This window comes from Apteryx mantelli, chromosome 5 (assembly GCF_036417845.1).
Source record: "Apteryx mantelli isolate bAptMan1 chromosome 5, bAptMan1.hap1, whole genome shotgun sequence".
In the NCBI taxonomy this organism is placed as follows: domain Eukaryota; kingdom Metazoa; phylum Chordata; class Aves; order Apterygiformes; family Apterygidae; genus Apteryx; species Apteryx mantelli.
The window spans coordinates 76,930,912-76,956,521 of NC_089982.1; the positions used below are offsets into that span (position 1 = coordinate 76,930,912).

Sequence of the window (25,610 nt, forward strand, 5' to 3'; positions counted from 1 at the left end):
GAAGGAGGTGAAATCAGTTTGCAAGCATGCACAAATAGTCTAAGACTATTATTGCATATGTTTAGCAAATCACTCTCTTCAGAGGAAGTTTGAGATTATTCTGTATTCTAAAGTGTCCATACACCGATTTGTTAATTTTCTAATTCATTAAATGAAATTATCTCATACCAACATGTTTTTCAGGCATTTGAAAAATGTGGGTTGGTGCAGCCAAGACAGTACACATCCTAGAAATATCACAGAAGCAACTTCCCATTACCTGATATTTCAGGAGAAAAAATGCTAGGAAAGTAGTAGTGAACAAGTTGAGTCAGGCTGCTTTCACAGAAATCGTCTGCAAAGGGACTTGATGCAACTTTCATGATTCTTGGGATAACGGAACAATAGCTTTAACTAATCTCAAGCAACTCTTTCTGGCTAAAAGATGGAAATGTTGGGCCCTGGAAGAATTTATGTTCAGGCTGCATTATTTAGGATGGGGGATTTATTGTGAATGAGAAGATAAAACAGATGCAGAATAAAGCCTTAGGGTAGCTACTCTTAAGCAAAATGATTATGACTATTATGCATTTTCATCTCAGCACATAGTCATATATACACATTTGAATGCCTAATTATAAAGATAAGAAAATTTTAGTACTATCATATGCTCTTCTCCAGACAATAAATATTACAGATTGAATTACATCAAAAGATACTTACTAGTCTTGCCACAAGTTCATTAAGATTTAAACCATATTTTGCAACCACAGGCCTTAAGACCTCTGTTACTGGTTTCGTGGGTTTAGCCTTCAAACCGACTGATCGATTGATTGGAACAAGATCCAGCCTGAAACATATCAGTTGTCACGATAAGTATAAATTATTCCAATATATAAAATATAGAAAATGTATAAATGCAATATACAGCTAAATAAAGTAAAAGCTGTTGACCCTGCATATACTGCAACTTAACTAATACAAATCCATCCTAACCTGAAGATGCAAAGCACTTTCAATACAAATAAAACCTCCACTGTTTCATTCTCTAGCGCTAAGTGAAGTCAAGAGCCAACCTAATTGTACGGTGACACTTTAGACCAATTGAATCCATTCTCTAGCACTTCCACATTTCCAATGAGATTGCTCTGACCACTGTGTTACTGGAACACTTGCAGACACTTCATGCCTTTTCTATAGCCATGGAGGCAAGAAAAATATTTCTTCTCACTGTCACAAAACAGACCTGCAATTTATAATTCAATTAGTGGAGATGGGCTTTCACAGTAACCTTTTTTTTTTCTTTTTTTTTAAATACAGGAACAAATACAATGGAATTTCAGATAATGATAATTTCTGACTAGATGCTACCATATCACAAGAATTTGCTGTAAGAGAAACCTAGATGGAAAAGCTTTAAGAGAGATTCACTTGGAATTTAAGCAGCTTCAGAGCCTGTTATGCCATTTCACATCACTTCATCAAAATAGCAAAGAACCAGGAAAATAAAAAATAAAAAGAAAAAGCTATTCCATTTACATCCGTTTCCCTGCACAGAACTAGGCCTAGCTTTTTTCACTGCTCTTCTTCAGGTGTGCCAAGATTCCTCCGTAACGGCCATGTTTGACTATAACGGCACAACAGGATGCAAACAAGGGCAGGCTGACGAGTAACAGAACTTTCACAGAAGAAATGGACATCACCAGAAGAAATTAAAATTATTAGTGATTTTGTCAGTCACAATTAAACATAAAACCCTTCTTTTCTCTCACGCAAATTACTTAAATACAAGATCTTTAGTCTCACTGATTCTTCCCTTCCACAAAAAACCAAATTGCTGAAACTTCATCTTTCATATTTTAGCACACAACACCTACTAAATAGAAATAATCAGTTTGAATGATTAACTGCTAATTGACACAGAAGTAACAGACATTCACACAACTGAGTATTGCCACATTGTATTTGTATTATGACGGAAAAAATTCCAAATATTTAAGTGTTTTTGCCAAAATGGTGTGTATCTACAGAAAGAAATAAGGTAGAGCATTTCTAAATTTTAATTAACACATAAGTAACATATGGTGCAGCTTATTTGAAGTTCTTTTTTAATTTGGCAACTGAACAAACACACACCTTAATAAAAGGCTGCTTAGTTTCAATTTATAAATTGAATATGTTATACCATATTCATAATTTTAAAGTACCCTTACATAGAAACTAGCCTACTTCCTAAAGAAAAGTAATATGAAGCTAAAAGTAAGAATGCTTGACAAAATACGTTTTATTCACTTAAAAAATGCAGCCAATAATGTAATAAAATTAATCAAATAGAACAGAATTGAGTGATTGCTGTGATCACACACATTCCGCTTCACAACTTTCTCCTAAAATAATTATTTCAACATTTTTCGTAATGTTAGTTGGGATTTTTAGAATTTAGAAACATTTAAAATGTTCTAGAATTTTCAAATAAAAGAAAAACATGGTTTTGAAATATAATTGTAACATATAATAATGCATTATATTATATATTAATATGTTCATCTTAATAACTTTGACTTGTTTAGCATTCAGTGCTATAAATCTATGCTCAGATGAACTTTTATTTATAGAACTAGACCTACCGAAATGTGCCAGTCAGGCACATAATTACAGGTAATGGAATGGGAACAATCTATTTAATCATAAAGGCTACATTTTTTATTGGGGTGTTTAGGATTAGACTAGGAGGCCCACAAATCAATTTCCATCTCATTCTTGTGCTGCTTCAATCTAGTAGGCATGTCTCTTTTTGACACGAAGCTTTCCTCTGGGCCTGCAGATCTGTTCTATATGCTTGTTCACAATTGTACCAGCTTGAGCAGTTAAGACACTGACACCATAAAAACATTTAAATGTTCACCTAGCACCTAAATTACCCTTGTATCCAAGAGAGCAATCCATAAAGCTTCCTTTTTCAGCACTGAAAACTCACAATGAGCTGCTCTAGGTGGTTGGAAATGTCGCTGGGGACCCACATTTCTCCCATTGATCCTTAGTCTGGTCGTCCTGATCTGAATTATCTTTTAGAAATACCTTAATCTTACCATTACCTGTAGAGACAGCACTTAGTAGCTAGCTCAGAATCTAAGGGACCCTAGTGCCTGAATTTAGGCAGAATGTCTGACTTAAGCACCTATGTACACTCAGAGAATCCCCACGCTGAATCCCTGCCTCCGGCTTAAGTTTTATTGCAATCTAGACTAAAAATGGACATGTGCTTATACTTAACAAAAATCCCAAACTGAGAGTTAACCACAAGACACGGTAATCATTTTCAATTACAAATGCTGGGTCATCCACCTTCACATCAGGCTGCTTCTGCTTGATACTATCAGCTGTTTCTTCTAATGTGCCTATACAATGGATGGGAACCTTAGATACCTAATGCTGGATTCTGGATTGCAATCTAAGATGTTGCATGGCTAACTGGATTATTTACTGAATTCAGACAAATTCTGTTCTGTATTAATTGCTGTTTTGCTGCACAGGTAACTCAGAAACTACATTAGTCCAATTACAAAAACTAGAGGCAACAAAGAGCACGAAAAGACAGTATTTTTGACTCTTACCGAAATAAAGTGCGTTTTTCTAAACGTAGGTCCCGAGATTCCAGGATGCTACTGTCTTGGTGCAGTACAAGTGGCTAAAGATCCCATGGCAGAAGCAGAAGAACAGAGAACAAATAGATTTTAAAATATGCAGCAAAGAAGAGCTGCATGATTAGAAAAGCTTTTCAGATAACTCAGAAAGAAAGAAAATTATTAATATAAGTTGTATGTATTCTAGTGTATATTAATTTACAATAAGCAACATGATTAAGGTGTACTTCTCCCTGGTTAGTTCTAACAGAGCAGAAGCCTGTGAGACAATGACCAAACTTCAACTTCCACTGCAGTCAGCAGTATTCTGGAACTCAACATTTTAAACCAAGCCTAGACCCTTCAACTTGAATAAACGATCACATAGAATGATACTTTAGAAAATATTGTAAATTAACAGTTGTTAAAAGATTTAAAAGAGTAGGCACATTGTACACTCATTGACTTCTGTCACTGTAATCATCTAGAGTGATCTCCACCACAAACTAAAGACAATAAATCTGCTTCACATCCACAGCTTCCCTCTGAACCACAGATACTTCTGTTGGAATGAGACCCATCACTTCCTGTCAAGGTAAACTGCTGATAATTTTCCTCCATATTAAAATACACACCTTAATTTTAGCATGAATTCATCTTGTTTTAGCTTTGAACAACTGAGTGACATTACGTTTATTTGCTCTTTTGAAGTACCATCTAAGACCTGCTATCAGTTTTCCATGTTGATATATTTTATTAAGTATGCTTTATCCCTTCCCCTGGACAAACTATGTTGACTAGATACCGAAATCAAGCTATTATTTTAAGGCAATCCTTGTCACAAGCTCACCTCTGCTTTTTGTAATGTGGCTACTCTGACTGGTCACAGTACTTCAGTACTGGTTTGACCAACATTCTCCTTCAACTAACGTACTATTGCCAGTGCAAAGCTGTAAGTAGAACCGGCAGATACGTATCACTATCGAGAGATCAGAATTCCTTATTAGTAAAATAACTCTGCACAGTCTTTAAAAAAACAAACAAAAAAACCCAACAAAAAACAGCACAGGAATATGCAGTACCTTGTCACCTCCAACTAAAAAAAGATCCACTGCAGCTATGTTAATGCCATGTTTCTCGCAGAGTCCAGATAGCATCTCTTTGATGGAGAATCCGGATTTAACAACCATTTTGCTGGACGAACCATCTGGAAGGTTTACAGAGCAGTATTTTGGGGATTTCTCTTTATCTGGTACAAATGCCGGTAATCTAGAGGCTTCAGACTTGGTAGAAAAAAGAAAGAAAAATCAACACCCAATGGGAAAATTAGGAATATGCATAAGCATTTAGAATCTGTACAAACCAAACTAAACCAAGAAGCATAATTTCAGCAATATTTACAGTTTAGTAATTCTTCAGAATATCAAAAATATCAGATGAATTTAAATACTGAAAAAACTCTTTAGACAAAGATAGCAGCACTGCACAAACTAAACAGATTTCTAGAATTGCTGAGTTTTTGACAGTGAGTGGATAAGACAGGTTATAAGATTCTCAAGCTGTAAAATAGAACACCTAATCAAAAAGCGTAACAAGTAAATGAAATTTTATTTAAGTTGCAGATAATCAAGTGTCCATACTCAGTAATTTTCTGCTGATGTAAAAATTATCATTGGACATTATAAATCAACAAAGCATTTTGGTGATGAGGAACACCTTTAAAAGTCTTCAAACAACACTTAATCTTCTTGTAACATAATCTAAATGATACACATATGAATATCCCACAGAGAAATTAAAATCTTAAAATAATTCACTTGATAACCATGCATTTCTTTATTAAAGGGAACAAAAAGTATAGTGTTAATCAGTTATGGGTACAGGGTACAATCTTAATCTTTATTCTAATGTCACAGGCATTAACCCTACTACAAAATACCAGAAGTATTTTTTGAAAATTTAATGAAAAGCTCAATTATAACTTAAAAGGACACTACCAAAATACTACTTCCAACATTATTTTAGGGTATTCATTTTACTTTTTCTCTTCTATTGTACTCGCTTCCTCTCATCCAAATCCCAACAACTTTTTGACTCAAATCAGTTGGAGCGGGAGAGAAAAGAGAGGTTGTTGTTTTAGGGAGGGTTTGTTTTTTTTGTTTTTTTTTGTTTTTTTTAAGATATGACTTTGCTGCAACAGAAATAAACATGACTTTGCCATGCTTACTTCCCTGACCAACATTTGTAGTGCAGGCAAAATACACATAGTTGATAGAATCCAGTCAACTAGAGGGATATACAGGCCTACAAAAAAAAAGCCTTTAAAATTACTTTCCATTTTATATACTTCCCCTGTGTTAGCCTAGTTAAAATAAGTTTTATATATTACATTTACTTTTTATAATTAATACTATTTTAATTTTGCCCTGTGAAGGTAGAACTTGATTGTTTAAAATCACAACATCACTACTTATTTCCCTACGTGCTAGCGCAAAATCACAGGGTTGCTGAGAAATTTTCTACCTCTCTCTTATCAAATTTTAGAAGCAGAGCTAAGTCACAATGTCAAGAAGAAAAACTCACAGTTGTAAAAGAAATGAGGAGGAAAGAAGCAAGACAGACACTGCTAGCATAGAAATCATCTTAACACAGCTTGAGTACAGGTCAAGCAGAGGAAAAGCTATAACATGCAGTTTTTCAGAATAGGCTCTCAAAGCTCTGGTAGAGGGAGTGCACTATTTATAATAAAGAGATGCAGGTAGCTCCCTTAGAAAGGCAAACTTTTATTCTAGAAGTTTACTGGTGCTTAAAGTTAGGATTGACAGGAGACAGGATGAAAAGGATATCCTTCTCATAAAAGGACAAAACAAGAAACAATATACGAACACAAACGCTATTGCATTTCTATATTCTAAAATTGTTTAATATTGCATCATGCCCTCTAAATGTATCATTTTAAAATGCTTTCTCAAAGTACTGCTTTAAACAAATGACTTCAGTCTTCTTAGAAAACAATAATGCACTGTTTTCACTGCTCCCCCACTATGTCATTATTAAGAACTGGCCATTACCAAGTCAAGACTAGCAGCTGATGACATGGAGCCTTGTGATTCCCGTCTGTAGGATAATCCATTGGGCTGAATAGAATCTGTTTGTGGAAAGAATCAGTGATTATTAGTAATCCTTAATTTTATTATTTGTTATAATACAGAAAGCTATTGCAAAACCTTAGCTCCTCTGGTGAGGAAAATCATTTTTTTATTAAAGAAAAGAACTCCAAATCTTCATACTATGTACTGAAGCATAGAAAAGCAAAACAATCTTTGGTTGAGTATTTCTTGGTCATGTAATCCTTGAACAACCCCACTTGTTTTTTACAGAGGGCAGAAACAATTTTTAAAACACATAGGAACATTTTAAAATCTTTAAACATTTTTAGAAATATTTTACCTATTCAGATATTTTGAAGGGAAATAAGTAGGTTTTTTTAAAGGGGAGTGCAGGTATGCGCTCTAATCTAAACAAAATCTAAGAAAATCACTAGTCACTTTCAGAAGTTTAGGCCTGTAATCTTAGCAAACGCCTCTGAAATCTTTTTGTATATGAGCATACTGAGAACACTTAAACAATTCATATGATTAAAGATTTCTTGTGGGACTGGGCCTTCACTCAACATAGAAAAATGAAAGGCTTTAACCCACAGAAAATAGACAAGCAGAAACAACAGAAACCATATGGTCTAAATTCGGTGCCTCGACGGGATTTCTCTATTACTGCAACTCAATGGAATGAACAATCCAAAACTTCTGTCTCTTCCTCTAGAGGCCATGTACTGGTGCTTTTTCTAGGGAACTATTCCTTCAACTTTGGAAAACAGTTGAGTAACAAAACAGCAGATTACAAGGTTTTTCACAACTCTGATTCTTTTTTCTTCATTTTAGTCAGGAAAGGGGGAAATAAGAATAGTGAGAGTGTTGAATAGAGAATGTACTTGTGTGGTGCTAATAAGAGAAGAAAAGATTGGATAGTGCACATGAAGAAATTTTAAAATAGCTGTAGTTTTAGCACTATTTGTATATACAGCTCTTGAACTCCTATGTAAAGAGTTGAAATTACTTTACTATAACAACGGCAGGTTCCTGCTTGAAAAAGAGATCGCCAGCGCACAAAATTGCAGAGTATACTGGAAAGCAGGAAAGTCTCTTGGAAGTCAGTAAAATCAAGTTTAAACATTCTCAGATTTTTATCTATTTATTTTCATATCCACTTTTATAAAAATCCCAGAGATACTAGCCAGGCTATGGGCTTCTGATTTAACAGCTTCCCTCTGTCACGTTAAAGGAAGTGCTTAGAAGCAAACTAAACATGATGATATTAGTCACATCTACTGCTGAAACAACTGTGCAGCAAAGTGGAATGTGAAAACTCACCATTTGGATAATCACCATTTTCTTTTCTCTTCTGTGATTTTCCCAAACTCTTACTTCTTGACCATGAGAAAAATGTTCCCCTTTTTTTCTTCTCAGCATCCTCCTCTCCTGACTCTTCATTTAAGGATCTTCCTGACTTTGATTTACCACTTAACTATCACCAAAACACAATTAAATCACTGGTCAGACCACAGTTGTAGGTATATTATCTAAAACAAACATTCCACACTTCTCCTAAAATGAGAGTGTGATCATCAGGTTAGCAGTCTTCACTACCCCACCATTACTGTATGTGCCAGTCTACCTCTCAGTAGCAATCAAAAAAAAAAAAAAAAAAAAAAAAAAACAACCCAAACCATTGGAAACCACAAGATATACATAGACAGAAACATACTACTGGGTAAGCAGAACAACATAGGAGCTGAAAACAAACCATGGAGAGCTCATGTAAACATGAAAGAACTCTCCACGCTCACCAGCAATGACCAACTTACTGCTAGAAAACCAAAGATGCAACAGATTGTGGGAAAGCCATTTGCCTTATTTTTGAAATGCAGAATTTCATTTATATATTTTTCCTACACTTGACACATGATATGGATTGAAATAATGAAATATTGGTTTTTATACATTATTGTTGATCTTCTAAAGAACTTGAAAAACAATAGTTAAGAATATAGTTTTCAATCAAAGATAACCTTTTTCGGTGTAGAGATATTGGACTTCTCTGAACTGATACTGTGTTTAGAAGTGGGGCTGCTGGGAACACGCTGAGGATCAGGAAGAGGACGACCTTCTACTTCAGCTAGGATGCATTCTTGGTAAAGGGGGGATTTGAGAAAGCGCGTATAGCTATCAAACTTCATCAGGTTAAAAATCTGAAATTAAAATTCAATAAATAATTGTTACGCAAGCTTAAATAACACATCAAGAAAAAAGCACTATTTTGCAACAGCCAACTTCTATAAAACTTAGGACATTAACCTGTAAACAGCATTAGGCATGATTTGGTTTAGATCTTTTAAATACCTTACACCAATTAAAAAAGAAACAAGATTTAATCTATTCCCTTAGCATAGATTACACTATGCATTGTACACAGTGCAAAGTGCAAAAGCAGAAGAGATGATGTGTAGTCTTGGCAACACCATCATCATATCCATCTTTTATTGTGTTTTTATGTCTTCACACATTCCTCACAAAGCACAGAGCAAACTAGCCATTTTAAGTATTTTTAATAGATTTTTACATCAGTACTACATACAACTTAAGATTTGTAAAATTATACAAGTGTGTTTCAAGGTAGCTGTGAACAAGAAAAAAGTTTATGCTCTAAAACTCAGGAATATGATCTAATCACGATATACAATACTATACAATGATATAGGATATGCAAGGTTAATTATTGATGCGGGTAGGGGCAAAGAGGGGAGAATCCGTAAGGTTACAATGAGTCCATCAGGTTACAAGGTTAAAATGGCTGCTCTGGGTGAGACCAACATCCATCTTTAACACCACAATAAGGAAGCAGCTCGGTACCAGACCTGGAGCAAACGCCTGAAACTAATTTAGCCAGACTAGCATGCAAGCGAAAGAAAAAAGTTGTTTTAACTGCTAAACATAATCTCATATATGACATAATATTATATCATAATTTCTCTGTTTCATTACACTGTCTTTCTATTTCTTGTTTTAAGTCAATGTGTTTTTTTACCTTTATGTCTTGTCTTGCGGTTAAACTAATTATACATGACCTGAAAAACACTAGGACTGCCTCTTCTTTGATTATGATAAATTCCCTACCAGCAAAGAACTTAAAAAATCCTAGTGTCTACCACCCAACTGGTTATGGCCTTCCCAAGTGTCTACAGGGAAATCCATCACTAAGTGACAGTTGCCCAGTTGCAGACAGAAAGCATCTTTCAGACCGTGCGGGGACACCTCTCGCAACAAGTACTAGCCCAAAGATTTTTTGACAAACAGAAAGTTAACGCAGAGAGAACGTTAGGCTGCAGTTTCACAGAAACCTAATCCAAACTGAATGCTAACTTCCACAGTCTTGCCTTTCCCCCATATACTCCCACTCCCTCTTGGGTGCCAGCTGTCGTGTTTCTTGGACACTCTAATGAACCATATTCAGCATGGTAAGCTATGAAAAAAGTATTAATTTTTGTGTGTTTAGTTTTGCCAGCTTAATGTGCTGAAATAACTCGGCACAAAGTCTGACGAGCCCTCAAAGCTGAGTACAAAAAGACAGGTAAGACTATGACAGCTAGGTTTCAGCTCTCAGCCTCGGCTGCCAGGCAAAGCAGGCCAAGACGTGGAGTCACCACGAATCAACAACATGTATATAAAAAACAGAAAATTTTAAGGGTCTCCAAAAGAGAAAAAAACATGAAGTATTTGTCACTGACTCTTCCCACTTGAAAAATCGTTCACAAAGAGGAATCTCTCTTCTAAGAAAAATCCAATTCTTTTCCAACCACAGGTACACTGGTAAAATTCATAAAAGGCAACTGGTTTCAGAGCATAGGCAGTCTTCAGGCCAAGACTCAAAATATTCAGCGTATATAATGCACATAGCTTTGAAACATGTCTTACTGTGGAACTCGAGCAATAATACTGCTACATACTGCCAAAAGTGCAAAATATGGAAAAGCAATGTCTGAATCTCATGGACTCATCGATGCATAGATTCAAGGTTATTGGGGAAGAGTAAGAGTACAGTCTGCATACACCTACACAGCTGCAAAACCAAGCTAACCAAAAAACACAGACTACTTCACTTGCCCATGGAATTTTGATGAAAGTAAAGCATACAGAGGTTACACTCCTCTACAAATCACAACACTTAAGCTAAATACAATTTGTGGCCAAAAATATAATACACTATTTTACAGCGCTGCTAATACTAATACCTTAAATTTAATACAGCTTCAGGATGCAAAACAAAGCTTTTCAGAGTTGACTCCAGTCACACAATCTAACACCAAAAGATGAGAAAATTGTTATCTATGCTCTGCTAGGTAGTTCTCTCTGCAATATTTTCCTTTAATCTTCCTAAGAGACACAAAGAGAGCTACCGGACTATTAAAGCATAAGGGAAGGCCTCCTTCAATTTGACAGGCATATTTTACAAACCACTTTAACCAAAATCAGACACTATTTCTGTACACACTTGTCCACTAAAGAAAAGAATAAGCAACTGTATGCAAACACCATATTGATAGTGTTGCACCACATGGACTAAACATGGATACTAAAGAATAAGCTTACTTGCACTCACCCTTCATTTCAATAACAGTATTTTTCAGATTATTTTTTAGTTAGTGGCAATTTTCTACACACATGCAAATGTATGGAAAAAGTGTCAAGTGGCACTCCATTACACAGCCTGTTTCTATGCTGCAAACAGAATCTATATAATAAGAAAATGGAGACATAAACATTATATGTAATAAAATAGACAGCATGAGAAAATACTTTTATACTTAACTATTTCAAAGAAATTCAAAGCACTTCAAAGGAAAAAATAAAAGACACAATTTTACAACAGTTACATTTTCTATGGTTACCTGAAGTTGCTGTTCCTTGAACATATCTGGATGCGGAGAATTGAGAATATCATCTGCCAGCTGTGCCTGGCTATCAATATTAACTGGGGTTGTAGCTTTGCTACACAAAAACTTACTGAAGATCTCCCGAGCTCTGTAAGAAAGCTACAGAAAAGAAATCTTTTCCATATTAATTTATATGCAACTTTGCATACATATTTTTTACAGCTATTTTATATGGATATATTCCATAAAAAAATACAGAGCCATTCAGATTTCCTGAATATATAAGAAATTTTCATTTGATAATAAGAAATAAAGAAGGAGCTTTATTTTTAAATTCTTAAACAAAGATAGGTCTCTTGTCTAATCGTCTTTCTCCGCAGCTCTCTCCTCTCTAGATCTCTCTCATGGACACATCTCATATTGCAGTGTTTACTGCAATTATGGCAAGCAACAGCTTTTGTTAGTTTTAGGGTTAAAAACAGTTTATTTCCTTTAAAATTACAAATATTTGAGTGTCAGATATTTCTTAAGCAGTAAAAGTTGCCATCAGACAAAATAAAATTTAAAATAATCAAACTATAAAAATAATGTCAAGCTCATCAAATGCTGCCTTACAAAGGAGAGTAGATATTTTTGATTTTAAACTTTATAGATAACAGTTACTATTTATATAAATTCTCTCAGCTTCAATTTCCATAAGTTAGAAAAATGTAAATGTATTTACTGTTTAAAAATCATGCTCTATTTTTAGCTTGTTTATTTTGAAACACCCACATTCTGGAAATAATGAAAAAGTTGCACCAAACCAAGCTCAGAGCCTTTAAGAGGATTTCAGAAAATACATAGTTTGAAGACAGAGTGAAGAGGAAGAAAAAATGGATGGTGCACAAAAGAGCAAAAAGTAACTCGGAAGCTGAAACCATTTCCACACTGTAAACCTGACCTGGGTTCAGTGCTGTGGTGTAGACAGAAATGTTACAAACCTGCACAAAAATCATGTAACCAAAAGTGCCTGACCAACGTAGGACAATGTTAAAAGGATGAGATGCAGATCCTCACAGTCTCTGGACAAACGTGTCTGCCACAGCTCACTGCAACACTTGTATATCAAAGTTACCTTATAAATGCATTATTTTGGCTAGCGGGAGTAGTCTAGCTGAAGGAGACACTAGAGGCTAATTTTCGCCTCTCTTTAGCAAGTTAAATTACCTTGCTGTGCACCGCATACCACTGGGCTACTGCAGTGTTTCCAACATCCAGAATACCTCAGCTCCTTTCTACTGAGCTACCTCTGCACTTCACCAAAGCATAAATACAACCAACATCTTAACCTTGGGACGGCACTCCCAGGGGATTAGGAAACTCAGGCTGAGGCTCCTACCCTGTTTTAGTGAAATCACAGTACTAAGACCAAGTATAGTTCCAATAATTTCAATAATCCTGAAGAAGCATCAGTTTTTAGCAAGCAACATCATGTATCAAAATATAACACTGGCTTACCTCTTTTTTATCATGTGCTGGTACATGGTTAAAATATTCACAGGCCTGCCAAAATAAAATATTTTCTTCACTAAATTCCTTCCGTAGAAATTCCTAGAGGAAAAATAAGCAAATAAATAAATGCAGCATAAAGAAAAGAAGTTACTTGCAGTTTTATACAACATATTTGTAGTGGTTGATGAGAATATTAAAGTTTGCATAATGAAAATATTTCAGTCTCACAGTCCATTTTTTTCAAAAGCAAAATTCAGTTCATTTCCAATTTGTACCTTGTGCTTTTCTTCTTTTGCTTTTTAAATATATACAATTGAGAATAATGCATTGAGTTATGATCAGATCATTTCCCTGTACATTGGTCAAGTCTGAAACTTCATGTGAAGTTACACTAGTACATACACTAACGAATAAGCTTTTAATAACAATTTCAATATTTTATAACAATATTTTAAAAATTGCTCTGTAAACAGACTATATTTAATTGTATTTCTAATAGTTTAATATAGACAAGTAACTGCTTCTCCCCAGAATGCAGTTCTATGCTCAAATAATCAATCCTCATTTACATGACTATTCATGTGAGTAGATGTTTATAGAACAGTCACAGTCAATTCTGTATTCATTACAGCATCTTTCTGCACCACAAGGCAAATACAAAATATCCTTCATCACTGCTTGCTTGCTTATGTGGTCACATAGGTTCTCCCTGGAAAATGCTTTCTTGAGAAAAAAATTAAATCATCCAGTACCACACACAATAATCAGGACATTTATATTATAGAAGCATCCAAAGGTCCAAGCAAGGACTGGGACCCAATTTGGTTGGGAAATTACACAAATATAAATTGTCCCTGTTTCAAATCTGCATAATCCAATATTCTCTCTGCATATGTTTCTTTAAAGCATTTTATGTGTTAAAAAAAATCTTTAAAAAAATTTTTGGTTCTCTCAAAAATCACCCAATGACTCGCATAATTGGAATGCTTGTTTATGCTTTATAAATTTAGGTATCAGAGTTTAACTGAGGATCTTATTTTAAATTAGCCCACAAGCCACAAATTTCACTCAAGCGTCATGCTGATATCACTTGAGTTTCCTTAACATACAAAAGCAGCCTCAGAAAAGCAGTATGAGACAAATCTTCACAGAGAGACTTAGAACTTTTAAGATTTACCTGGAATTTAGGGAGTCCAACTGTAGGAAAGCAATTGAGAAAGACTACAATACAGGGATCCTAAATCCACTAGCCACTTCCCAATATAACCTAAAAGCTTTTGAGATACTTCACCTGAGACACAGAAAGCCTAAAACACAATCCAGAGAGTAGTCAGGGCATATTTTTGCATTCTACATGTAATCAAAGATTAAAAGAGAAACAAATTTGTGAGCAGGAACCAGAATGCAATTGCCCACTTCCTAGCTCTGTGCCTGCACTACAAATCTATGGCCAATCTCTTTTTTTTTCTTTTCTGGCCCCATGATTTTAGCACACCTGGCTGCACTATTCAGCTTCATCAGGAAGAATGGACGGTGCCCCAGTTGGAACATTATGTAGCTTCTTCATTGTTATATATTTCTGGGAAGCAGATGTTGGTCTGAACCACATCAGGAGGGAACTGAAATCAGGTCTCTCACTTCCAGGATTACTGTTCTACTCAACACAGTATTATGCAAAATGTGAGTATTTGCAAAATATGCAAACCTCTTCCTCTTAGAGAGTAATTCCTGCTCTGTGACAAATCTGTCCTCAGGAGATGACTATGCATTCAGAATTCCAAATGGACCACGACGCTTACTACACAACCTTGAATTAAATGCTCATGCTCTGAAGGTGCTTGGTTACTGGCAGATATCTATATAGCAATTTCTTTTGGCTAGTTACAGGTGATTCCCTTCTCAGTCTGTGGCCTTTCTGGACTTCCCTTTGAAGGCATGTTAACCTGTCAGTTGAAGGGCATTTATTTTAGGCACCATGACTCACCAGCCTTCATGCCAGACTTCAAGGCATTATGATATCCAGGTTGCAGGTAAAACCTAAGTAGAGACTGTGAATCTCTCCTGGGCCTCAAGAAATTGGTGGTGCACACAATAAATTTCAACATCCCCAAGTTTTTCTTTAAATTGGGTATTTCTTTAACACATACACTTTTGTAATGTTCATAAAAATAACTTCTAATTAGAATAAAATAGAAAAAAAAAAAAATCAGTAAAACTTCCTGAATTTAGTATCTGAAGCTCATATTTTGCTGAAATGAAAAGTCATCTTTAGCTTTTTAACCCAGCAACTTAATAAAATAGTCTGTTAGCTCTTTTCTAACTTTTTAAGAGAAATTTTGAACTTTCATGGTACTGAAAAATTATTGCACCTATTTCTTAAGTGTATGTAAATAAGTTTACTGACAGCTTAAAAGTAACAAGAAAAGCCAACCAATTACCAGAAGCACTCCCCAAACTACATAATTTTTCAAGTGGACTCCAACATCAGATCAAAAGTGTAATTATTCTTTCAGTCTGAAGAGTAGTCTCAGAAACTAAGCAGAAATGCTGACAAATCTTAGGCTACTCTGCTAAGAAAATGAAAAGACAAGTAACATATATATCCAGAGTATTCTTATTTTGCTTTCATCTTCTGTTTCCTCAAACAGGTGTTCACTGTTAATGTATTTCACAGGCCCCCACACCATTTAGGATGGATGCCTGCTTATTCATCATTTTGACATTTTAATGTACTTTTGTATCTAGTATGAAGTACATACACAGAGATACCTAAATATTTGTTTGAATACCTGTTAATATAATTTTGAAAGACCTTGTAAGTTGAATACAGTGAATTAGGCTACATTAATTTTATAAAACGACAAGTCATAATCATTCAATGTTGCAAAAATATTTTAAACCTAATAGCAATATCCACCATTCGAGGCGGGCAGAGGGTTCCTGGTTATTTTTTTGCTAAACTCAAAAACCTAGAGCACAGAAATCCCTATTTTGAAAGTTAAGGAGTTGTCTTCTGAGTTACTGCAGAATTCTAATAATCTAAAATTCATACACACAGGTTTCTTTTTGTACTGTTTCTGAAAATGATTTAAACAGCACTGAATGGTCTCCTGTGATAATCTGAAACAGCAACACATACATACAGTTCAATTTTCTTGTATGTAAAATAGAGACAACTTCATAAAGGTAGTCAGGAAGCTTAATTTATGCTTTGCAAATACCCAGTATTACTCCTGCAAGCTGCACCTTTAACAAGTGCTGTTAACTATTTAATTACTTCCCAAAATATTTCTAAAGTACTTTTGCCTCAAGATCAGCCATTTTGTCATTGAAAGAATCTTCTGCATGGCTTCCAACATTTCAGTATGAAAACAAATGAATAGGCTAATTCTTAGAAAACTATTGACACCTGATCTTTTTCTTTCAAAATATCTTGACTACAGATACAACTATAATTGAACATAACTGTTTTACAAAATGGGGAATCTTACTAAATATTCAGACACAACCTACATTTTTATCAGAAACCTTTGCTATCCAGAAGTACATGAAAACATGTGGACTACTATGAACGCTTATTCAACTGCAAGCCAGTTCAGTTAAACTTAGAAAGATGTTCAGGTAACAACTGTATAACAATGATCTCCTAACCTTTTGTCCTATGTAAGGATAGTGGCAAGAAAAAAAAAGAACACAGAAAAATTACTGCAGCCATATCAGATATTTTGAAAGGCTTCTTATTGTCACTCAAAACTTACGGAAAAATATTTAATGCCAACAGGATCCTGAAGAAGACGCTCAAATGAAACAGCCCAGCTTGCAACTCTTCTTTCTCGCAGTCGTCGACAGCTCTGTACACTGGGAAGACTAGCATTGCTACTGAGGCTATTCTCACTGATGCAGTCTTTTAAATCAGTGCTGTTCAGTTCTGTTAAAAAAATTAACAAATTAGTCAATAAAATATTACTCTCTTTTACTCTTCTTTCTACAGCATTTTTTTCCATATATATTATTCCACCTGATCAAAGTTCACAGTAGTGCAGACTTCACAAGATCCCTTCTCATTCTTTTTAGGAGCAACTGCACAGAAAAAAAAAAAAAATACTCTCAAATTTTCTTCTGTTCCACTGCAAAGAAAATTATACTAGTGTCTTAACAGCAATTCCCTGGCAGAAGCAAAAGGGAAGGCAGAAAGACAAATTGTGTCTTTTCTTGCTGTAGAAAAAAAAGTATTTTGGATAATATTTCCTTCTTACATTCTTGTCCCCACAAACTGCAATCCTTTAGAGGATTATCCAAAGAAGGTGGACCTTTAAGAAACCACCTTTCACCAAAAAGTGGACAAAAACCTATCTGGCAATAGAAGATAGCAAAATTTTATACACTCTTATATCAGTAGACATGGACTCTGTGAAATGTTCCATGGAAATGAGAGATTCTTGCTAAATGCTGAAAATTTAGGAAAGGGGACAACTGAGCAAAAGAATAGCAATGAGAAAGGGCTAGTAATGGATGGCTTCTTTCTTCACCCATGGGAAACAGCCATCAATCCATAGACCCTGAACTGATCAACAGACTTTCTCACAAAAACAGGGATCCACGACTCTCTCCCAGACTAAAGCCAACATACTGCAATAATCGGGAGACGCCGATGTTCTCCCAGTCTTTGTGTGAACAACTCAGCAGAACAGTTCCAAGGGGACTGCTTTTCAGCTGCCTTTTGGGAGCCTTTTTCCAACCTGTCCTTGCTGGAGTATTTTGGGGGTCGTCTTGACATTGGTGATCATTGTAAAATTCTGTGGAGACCACAGAAGAAATAACAATCTGTTTTAGTAGAATAATGATTGTATCTAAATATAGTATTTTCCTAAAGAGTCTGAGCCAGGAGAGAAAGAATTAAACTAACAGTGTTTTCAAACTGAGCATAGGAAAAAATGGAAATATTCAAAATGAGAGAATACATACCACTACAACAGATTCGTAACAAAAATAATGTTGAGATGACATCCCATTAGCCAGCTCATACAAAATACTGTAACATGATGTTACAGGAATTTAAGTGCTAAAAGGGTAGCAATACTGCTATAAGAAATAAGAGAGAACAATAGTTGCAGGTTGTCAACAGATTTTGATGACACCTGGCAAGCAAAACCAACTGAAAAACTCAATGTCAAACTATGCTCACCCAATGCCTTCTCTCAGGATGAAGCTGAGAAATGACCAGATACTTTTGAACAGAAATGTCTTTTGTATTTGGAAAGATGAATTAAAAAGAATCCTTAGAGAATTTAGGAAAAATACATCCATGTGTAGTAGCATGACTGTACTAATTTCAAGTATTTATCATTAATCCAAGATCATCTTTGTCACAGATCAGTAAATAGAGTATACACAAAAAATATTAAAAATTGATCACTTGTTCACAGAAGTGGAAAGGTGAAAGAGAAGACTGTTCTAACAAAAAAGGGAATTGTACATTGATACAGCATGGTCCTGTTCACAAACTTCTCATTTATTTGTTGCATGCCCTTTTACAAATCACTACTCTCACCATCTCTCAGTTTACACAAATGTAAAATTGGTAGAGTAATACTCACAGTCACCCACTTCACAGATGTCATCTGAGGTTTAATTAATTGTGTAGACACAACTGAATAAAACCCTGAGCAACCTTGTCTGATCTCATAGCTGACCTTGCTTTAAGCAGAAGGTTGCACTAGAGTTCTCCTGAGGTCCCTTCCAAACTGAATGATACTGTGATGAAGTGATTTTATGAAAAAGGTAGTCATTGGATTCTTTGAAATATGAGCTGTAATAGAGGATACAAGAAAACCATATCCTCAGATAAATAGGTGATATCTTCAATAATTCTATGCCAAACATAAAAGCAAATATACAGCTCACTATAAATGCAAACTCATTGAAAAAATGGAACTCACAACCAGTAAGAAATAGCCTACTCTTCACAAGGACATTTTTCTTATTGTTTATTTTCCTCACTTAATCACCTGCACTAATGGAAGCAAGGAGTAATTTCACCGAAATTATTACTTTATAAGATCTCTCAAGGACTCCTTTTTTCTTATATATACAAAATGACTTTGCATTTCTATATTCTATGTTACAAAACATTATTGTTTCTCCCTGAAAGTATGAACTTTGAAAAAGGGACCATTCAAAGATAGTTATAAAGACAGCAAAAAGTTATAAAGACAGTTATAAAGACATCAAGATAAGAAAATTTAAAGAAAACAATTCTTATGAAACTTGATTTTTAAACTAAATGCATTCGAGAGCTTAGAAATATCTACTAAGGTGTAACAGCTATCTACAATTTCTGTAAGCAAAACTATTGTTTAAGCAAAATAAGACAAAGATACTGAATAAGATTAGGGAGAAGTCAAAATGTAACTATTTCTTATTAAACATTATCCTTGTTTAAAATATAAGAAGAATATTTTTCCTCCCTTTATGGCCATATTGATCAAATCTAAGTAAAAAGACTCAGCAAATAATTCCAGATTGTCTTATGTCAAGTATTTATTCACTTTTTCCTGTAAGACACATACCAAAGAACAGAAGCAAGTCAACTGTTAGCTTCATTAGAGAATACCTGTCACCACAGTGAAACTATTGTGAAAGAGGCTAATGTGAATCTGAAGTGAATTATTATCTTAATTTATTATCTAAATTATTTTGCTTTAACTCTGCAGGTGGATATATTTTATGCTACAGTCCAGGCTGTGAACAAACACCCACCTCTTGATACATCTGGAACAGTTACAGCTGTTACTAAACCCTGCCTCACTGCTAGAGGGTTCAGTCCCCAACGAATTTCTGCAGTGGAGAAATTCAGATGAATATTTCCTAGACCCTTTCAGGTAAAATCAGAAAGGTAAACTTATCCCACATACCAAACTGTTTAAGCCTACTTGGCTGATTTGGGGAAATTAGGGAGCAGTAGTCACATGAACTGCTCAACTTGAAACCCACAAGTCACCGTGCCTTAGGGCTGGGAAGGGATTGCAAAGCAGTAGGCCCAAGAGTCCTCAGAAGGTGAGTTTCCCCTTTTTGCCTCCTCCGCACCACAGGGAAACTGAACAGCCGCCACTGGGAGACAGAAAGACCAAACTGTAATTAAGGTCTTTGAGTATCTGCACCAGTCAGCGACTGCCAACCACCTTCAATCGCTAGAAGCTGCTCGCTCTCCCCAGCTTGTCAGAATTACATTTGTTATAAACTACAGTGGGTTCTCATTCCTCTGATATGCTGTCCCAGGGAAACAGATGAATCAAAATAAGCCTGCTTTTTCAAGAACTTTGAGAGCCATTGTCACAGGCTCTCCAAAGGGGGGCTGCTCTTAAAGCAGCATTAGGGGCTTATTTATTCACAGTAAACTTCCTCTGTTCTGTCAAATTGTATTTAGCTAACTCAGATTATTTCAGAAAGGACTAGTTTTATTCACAATTAACCCAGATGCTGCTTTTTTCTCCCCTGAAACAAAAATGCAGTTTCCTTTAAAAATCTGTACAGATTTCTGCAGGGGTTCCTATTAATGTGAAAACCATTCAGAACAAGATTCTTTCCCACAAAAGGCTTAGTTATTCAATTTTCTTTTACTACATATATGAACAGTTGCAGTTAAAACGGTTACAGCACAGTGCAGGTATAGCAATACATAATTTGGAATCAGAGAGAAAGAAAGGTCAGATGGGGAAAAAAAAAACCCAACAACTATATCTCTAGTACACAATTTATCCAAATCACACTTAAATGAAGAATGTATAAACATATGACTCCTGCTGCACTCCCCTTGCAGAGGAATGTTTCCAGCATAAGACTTGAGGGTCAGGTTTCCTGTCTCTCGCAGCGCTTGCATTCCCAGCTCCATAAGGACCACCTTGGAAAGGAGGAACCGAGAAACTTTCCAACCTAGCCATGTATTTCATCTCACAATCACTCTGCTGGGAAATAAAAGCAGTGGCCTCAACTCATCCAGGATGAGAAAAGCCGAGAACCCAGATTCCTCACTCTCCGGTCTCACCACTAGTGACCTCCTCCTTTTTGTTACGTGTTTAAAAAAGTAAGATTAGGTACTGTGAATCTCAAGATGCCAAAGCAGTTTACTGTGAAAACCCCAACTCAGGTGCCTGGAAGACACATCAGTGTTGTGAACAGAGCTTCCTAAAGCCTTCCTTCCTCCTTCCTAGTGTATGGAAGCACTGACTCATCCTGCACTGCCTGGAGGAAGGAGGCTCCTTCCTGGAGCACTCTGGATCCCAGGCATCTCTCTGTATTTCTCTTCCGTTCCAGACCCACCATACCCCGGGAGGAAGCCCACCATTTTCTATGCAAACTCATGCAGTTTCATTTAACTACCTCCTTCAAATGCAGAACTGACACAGAATGCTTCCTAAAATTCCGCACAGATAAGATCCTTTTACACCTTTTGTGTTTTAACATTTTGTAAAGTGTTTTGGGTTTCTTTATTTTACAAAAAACGGCATTCTGTAAGAGAATGCACACATCTAATCAACTAAAAGCTTGAAAGTATTCAAGATAAGATGGCTTTGAAAGTTTTGATTTAAATCCTATAAAGCAGCAAGTCTGAATACAACAAAGCATATTTTTGTAAATGTTTTTTCATAAAATCTACATAAACTTTTCAACCTTTTTATACCTCTTTTTTATTGTGAGCAGCTCCACAAATTCCTTCTAATCATCAGAATACCTACATTCATATAATTAAGATATTCCAGTTAATCACTAAAAACATTACCTGGATAAAGCTGATAAGAACCACTGTGGTGCCATCTAATCAAATACTTCAAGGTATTCACTGAGAGCCATCCTTCTGAATCCATACCAAATTCAGCTGCAGTCTCCCGGAACCCATTGGGTGAAGATTAGCCTTCCTAGTTGGTACATTGTTCCTCCCTAACTTTGGGGATAAGGGATGCTAATGCATTTCCCCCAGCAATTCCTGGTAGCCTTTTACACACTTCAGAACAAATCGATTCTTTACCTCGTGGCTTCAAGCAGAGGAAACCAATAGTATACTTAACACAAAGCATTATAAAATGCTACATAAATAATTTAAAGAAAAGACCTTTTGCCACTGCTTCTAAGGGAATTTGAATTATTTATGTTACCATGGAACACGGCTACAGCAAGCATGCATCGCCAGTATAACTAAAAAATAAGTCATATGCCTGTTAGAGGAAATAATCTGTCTGTATATAGTGTAAACAATAGTGTTCTGTTTTGTTTTGGAGTTCATTGGGGATTTTTTATCCTGCCTTCTTTAGTTACTTTTTAAAATACACTTCTACATTATTTATTATTCTAAATGTCAGATTCCTTTAAAAGAAAAATCTTTAAGAACATTTTTCCTTAGGAAAATTCTTTCCTGGTGATGAACACTAAAAACAAAAAAATCATCAGATACTACATACAGCAAAGTGCTCTACAAGAAAAAGACACATATTATATCTGTAATCTTTACGTATATGGAAATAATAGACTTCAGCTTCATGGAACTGATTCTGTATAGGGAATAGTAGGTAAGAACTGACTTAAGAGATTCTGAACAGCTCAGACACCTCACCACCTGCCTGTCTGGGAGATGACTGACGATGTACCTTTATTATATGTCCACTGACCCTGAAGTTTTCCCTTTGTAAAGCTCCACCCAGGTATCAATGGTGAGAGTGAAAGTAAGACATTAGCTGGTGACTGATGACAATTTAACTATTTCATCTCTGAGATGATCTAGATAGCACAGTGCTCAAGACAGCCTGTGTTAGAACTCTCAGTATTCCTACGCTAAGGAGAAATGTATAGTTTCAGAGATGGGAAACAGGAGAAATCTGCTAGTTATGGGTAGTTGTACTAACATGAAATGATTTATGCCATTTGTAGACCATAGGTGCTGTGGACTATTTGAGCTGTAGCAGTGATCTTGCATCTAAACAGTATTACTATTTGCTTTCTGATTGTAATTCATTAAGCAAATCAATTACAGTCATTTCTTAAGAGTTGTGGCTGGTCAGTATCATTGGAAATAACGCTAATTCAAGTACCTATATCTTTACATGTTACCTATTTTAAAAAGTCCAAAGTGCACAATTTTGGCTAATGAGAACATCCTAGCCTTGCACAAGCTGAGTTACTATCTAAAATAAATGCAACAAGGAGTAAATGGTTTCCAATGTCTGGCTCTAATGTAATAAAATCCATATGACATGAGGCTTCATTGACTTTGGGAAAAAAGTGGCCAGAAAGCTGTCATGCCTCCTATTATATTTCAAGGATGTATGTGAGCACATAATTATTACACATAAACTCTCCTTCCAAGACTAAATCTTAATAACATGTATGTATACATATGTATTATTAGTCTGGGAAGGGAAGTTTGTACTGCTATATTAATGGTTACACTGGTGCAAATCTTGCTAATCTAGACATGCCCTGTAATATGTGAATCTGTGGATCTATTAATGAATTACTGAAATTAGAGAAGATTGGAAAATTTTCAGTGCTGTGACATTTTCAATAAGAGTGAAAGCCTGAAAATGTAATTTAGACATGAATCAGAGCTTTTTACTCAATGTAGCTCTAAATGAAATGAATTAGGATTTTATTTCAATTCATTTTTCCTGGTTACATTCTCTCTGGTTCTTATTTTTCCAATCTGCTTTCTAGGTATTTAAGCATCTATTCAATATTACTAAATATGATTCAACTACTTCTTTTTACATAAATTAGGCCCCCTTTATAGTTTAAGTAGCATTTAACAATGAAAAGAAAGTCCATGTTAAATCTTCAGCACTAGCTGAAAAAAGAGTAGGTCATACAACCCATCAGAAAAACACATACAAGTTACTATCTTTTCTTTCACGTCTGCAGCCTACACAGCTCTTAGATTTCATTATTTCACAAAATTCTATAGTATTAATTGTAAAATTATAATCATCTATGGAACTGGAGTGAACTACAGCAGTCATATTCAAAAAGCTGAAAATAAGTCAGATCTTTTAAAAAAAATTTCAACTGGAAGCATAAAAAGCTTGAATATGACTAACAGAGGGATACTATCACAGGGATTTCCAAGTTTGGATGGGCCACAGAAGTAAGGTAATTTTAATTAGCATGGAACTAGAAACACAGTGCAGACAAGACACAGGTACATTCTACTTTTAACTAAAAAAGATCAATCTTAACTTTTTTTGCCCCTTAGCACCTGAAATTTAATTCAACTACATGGACAAATGAAAAATTCTGTGCTTCGTCTTCCTTCGTTTTTTACATCAAACAGGTAACATCTGGGGAAAAAATACTTACTTTTGCCATGAAAACATAGCCTATGCTTTAGAAACAGAGAGCAGGATAGAAACAATTATTTTCTGTTTCATTCTTTTGTCACTTTGTAGGTAAGAGAGATACATTATAAAGTCTATCTTCTCATTAGAGAGAAGTACTGTTACAGTAGTAGACTGTGACAGCAGTAGAGAAGGAAAATACCTTACAAAGTCAGCCAGCCAGCAGAAAATGGCTCTGTCAAGAGGCCCCAAACAGTAATATTCCTCTCTACTGCATTTTTAATTTTACAAGGAATCAGAAATTAGGACATGATGGAATGTTGTGAATAGGCTTCCTATTTTGCATTTACATTTGCATTTAATATAAAAAAAACCCTACCATCTAAAATATTTCTTCAGTTTCAGTGCACTAATTAAAAAGGAGACAAACTGTTGCTCTATTTAATAAAATTGTTTTATTATTTTTGGTACTCTTTGTAAGAAAGAGTAATAAAATGTGTGTAAGCGAGTTTTTTTGCAGGGTCAAATGAAGCAACTCCTGCCAAGCAGGACAAGTGAAAAAAGCCATCTCTTGTACACCTAAACTATACTTAATTTCTTTATTCCATTAAGGAAGCACACTAAAATTGTTTCAATTAACTTCAAAGGTTCAGAGAAATCATCTTACCATGTTTAATAAAGAGTGGACAGTCCCATAAAGCATTAAAGCCATGCTAAAATCAAAACAAACAAACTTAGGTGTCATAAAGAGGAGTTTACTCTAGAAGTACTCCTGAACTGCAAAAGTTCCATACTGTGATTTTATAAATATCAAATTACTTACCCCTTTCTGTGCCACACTAAAGAAGTTCCAGCCTCAACAAATGCACCAATACAGCTTACAACTTATGAGCTAGATAATCTCTCTTCAAAAGCAAAAAGGGATTGTAAAGGACAAAAAAATAAAGAAAAAAATTTTATTTACAATCCAGTTATATCAAAGACTGCTATCTCGGCCTTTTTGTTATTACAAATGAAGAATCCTAGACATAATAAAAATGTGCATATATAGATCTGCCACAAAACATTTATGCAAATAAATCAGTGAAAGTATGTGAACATAATCTGGCAACATTTTTTTTGGCACAGTTCCCACAGAAGTCACAGAGCTCTGCACCATTTAGGACACACATCTTGTAATATATCACCTTATTTACCACATCT

General features: G+C 35.3%; 1 protein-coding gene across 1 annotated transcript in view; it reads right to left on the reverse strand.

Moving 5' to 3' along the window:
* RGS12 (regulator of G protein signaling 12) overlaps positions 1-25,610 on the reverse strand; it is an 85,668-nt gene that overhangs the window by 18,180 nt on the left and 41,878 nt on the right. The window contains exons 4-12 of the mRNA XM_013960057.1: positions 16,845-17,014; positions 13,093-13,185; positions 11,608-11,751; positions 8,731-8,910; positions 8,033-8,186; positions 6,674-6,750; positions 4,685-4,885; positions 3,594-3,667; positions 703-829 (exon numbers count right to left, since the gene is read on the reverse strand). Coding sequence (XP_013815511.1) covers positions 703-829; positions 3,594-3,667; positions 4,685-4,885; positions 6,674-6,750; positions 8,033-8,186; positions 8,731-8,910; positions 11,608-11,751; positions 13,093-13,185; positions 16,845-17,014 — 1,220 coding nt within the window. The remainder of the gene's footprint in view (positions 1-702; positions 830-3,593; positions 3,668-4,684; positions 4,886-6,673; positions 6,751-8,032; positions 8,187-8,730; positions 8,911-11,607; positions 11,752-13,092; positions 13,186-16,844; positions 17,015-25,610) is intronic.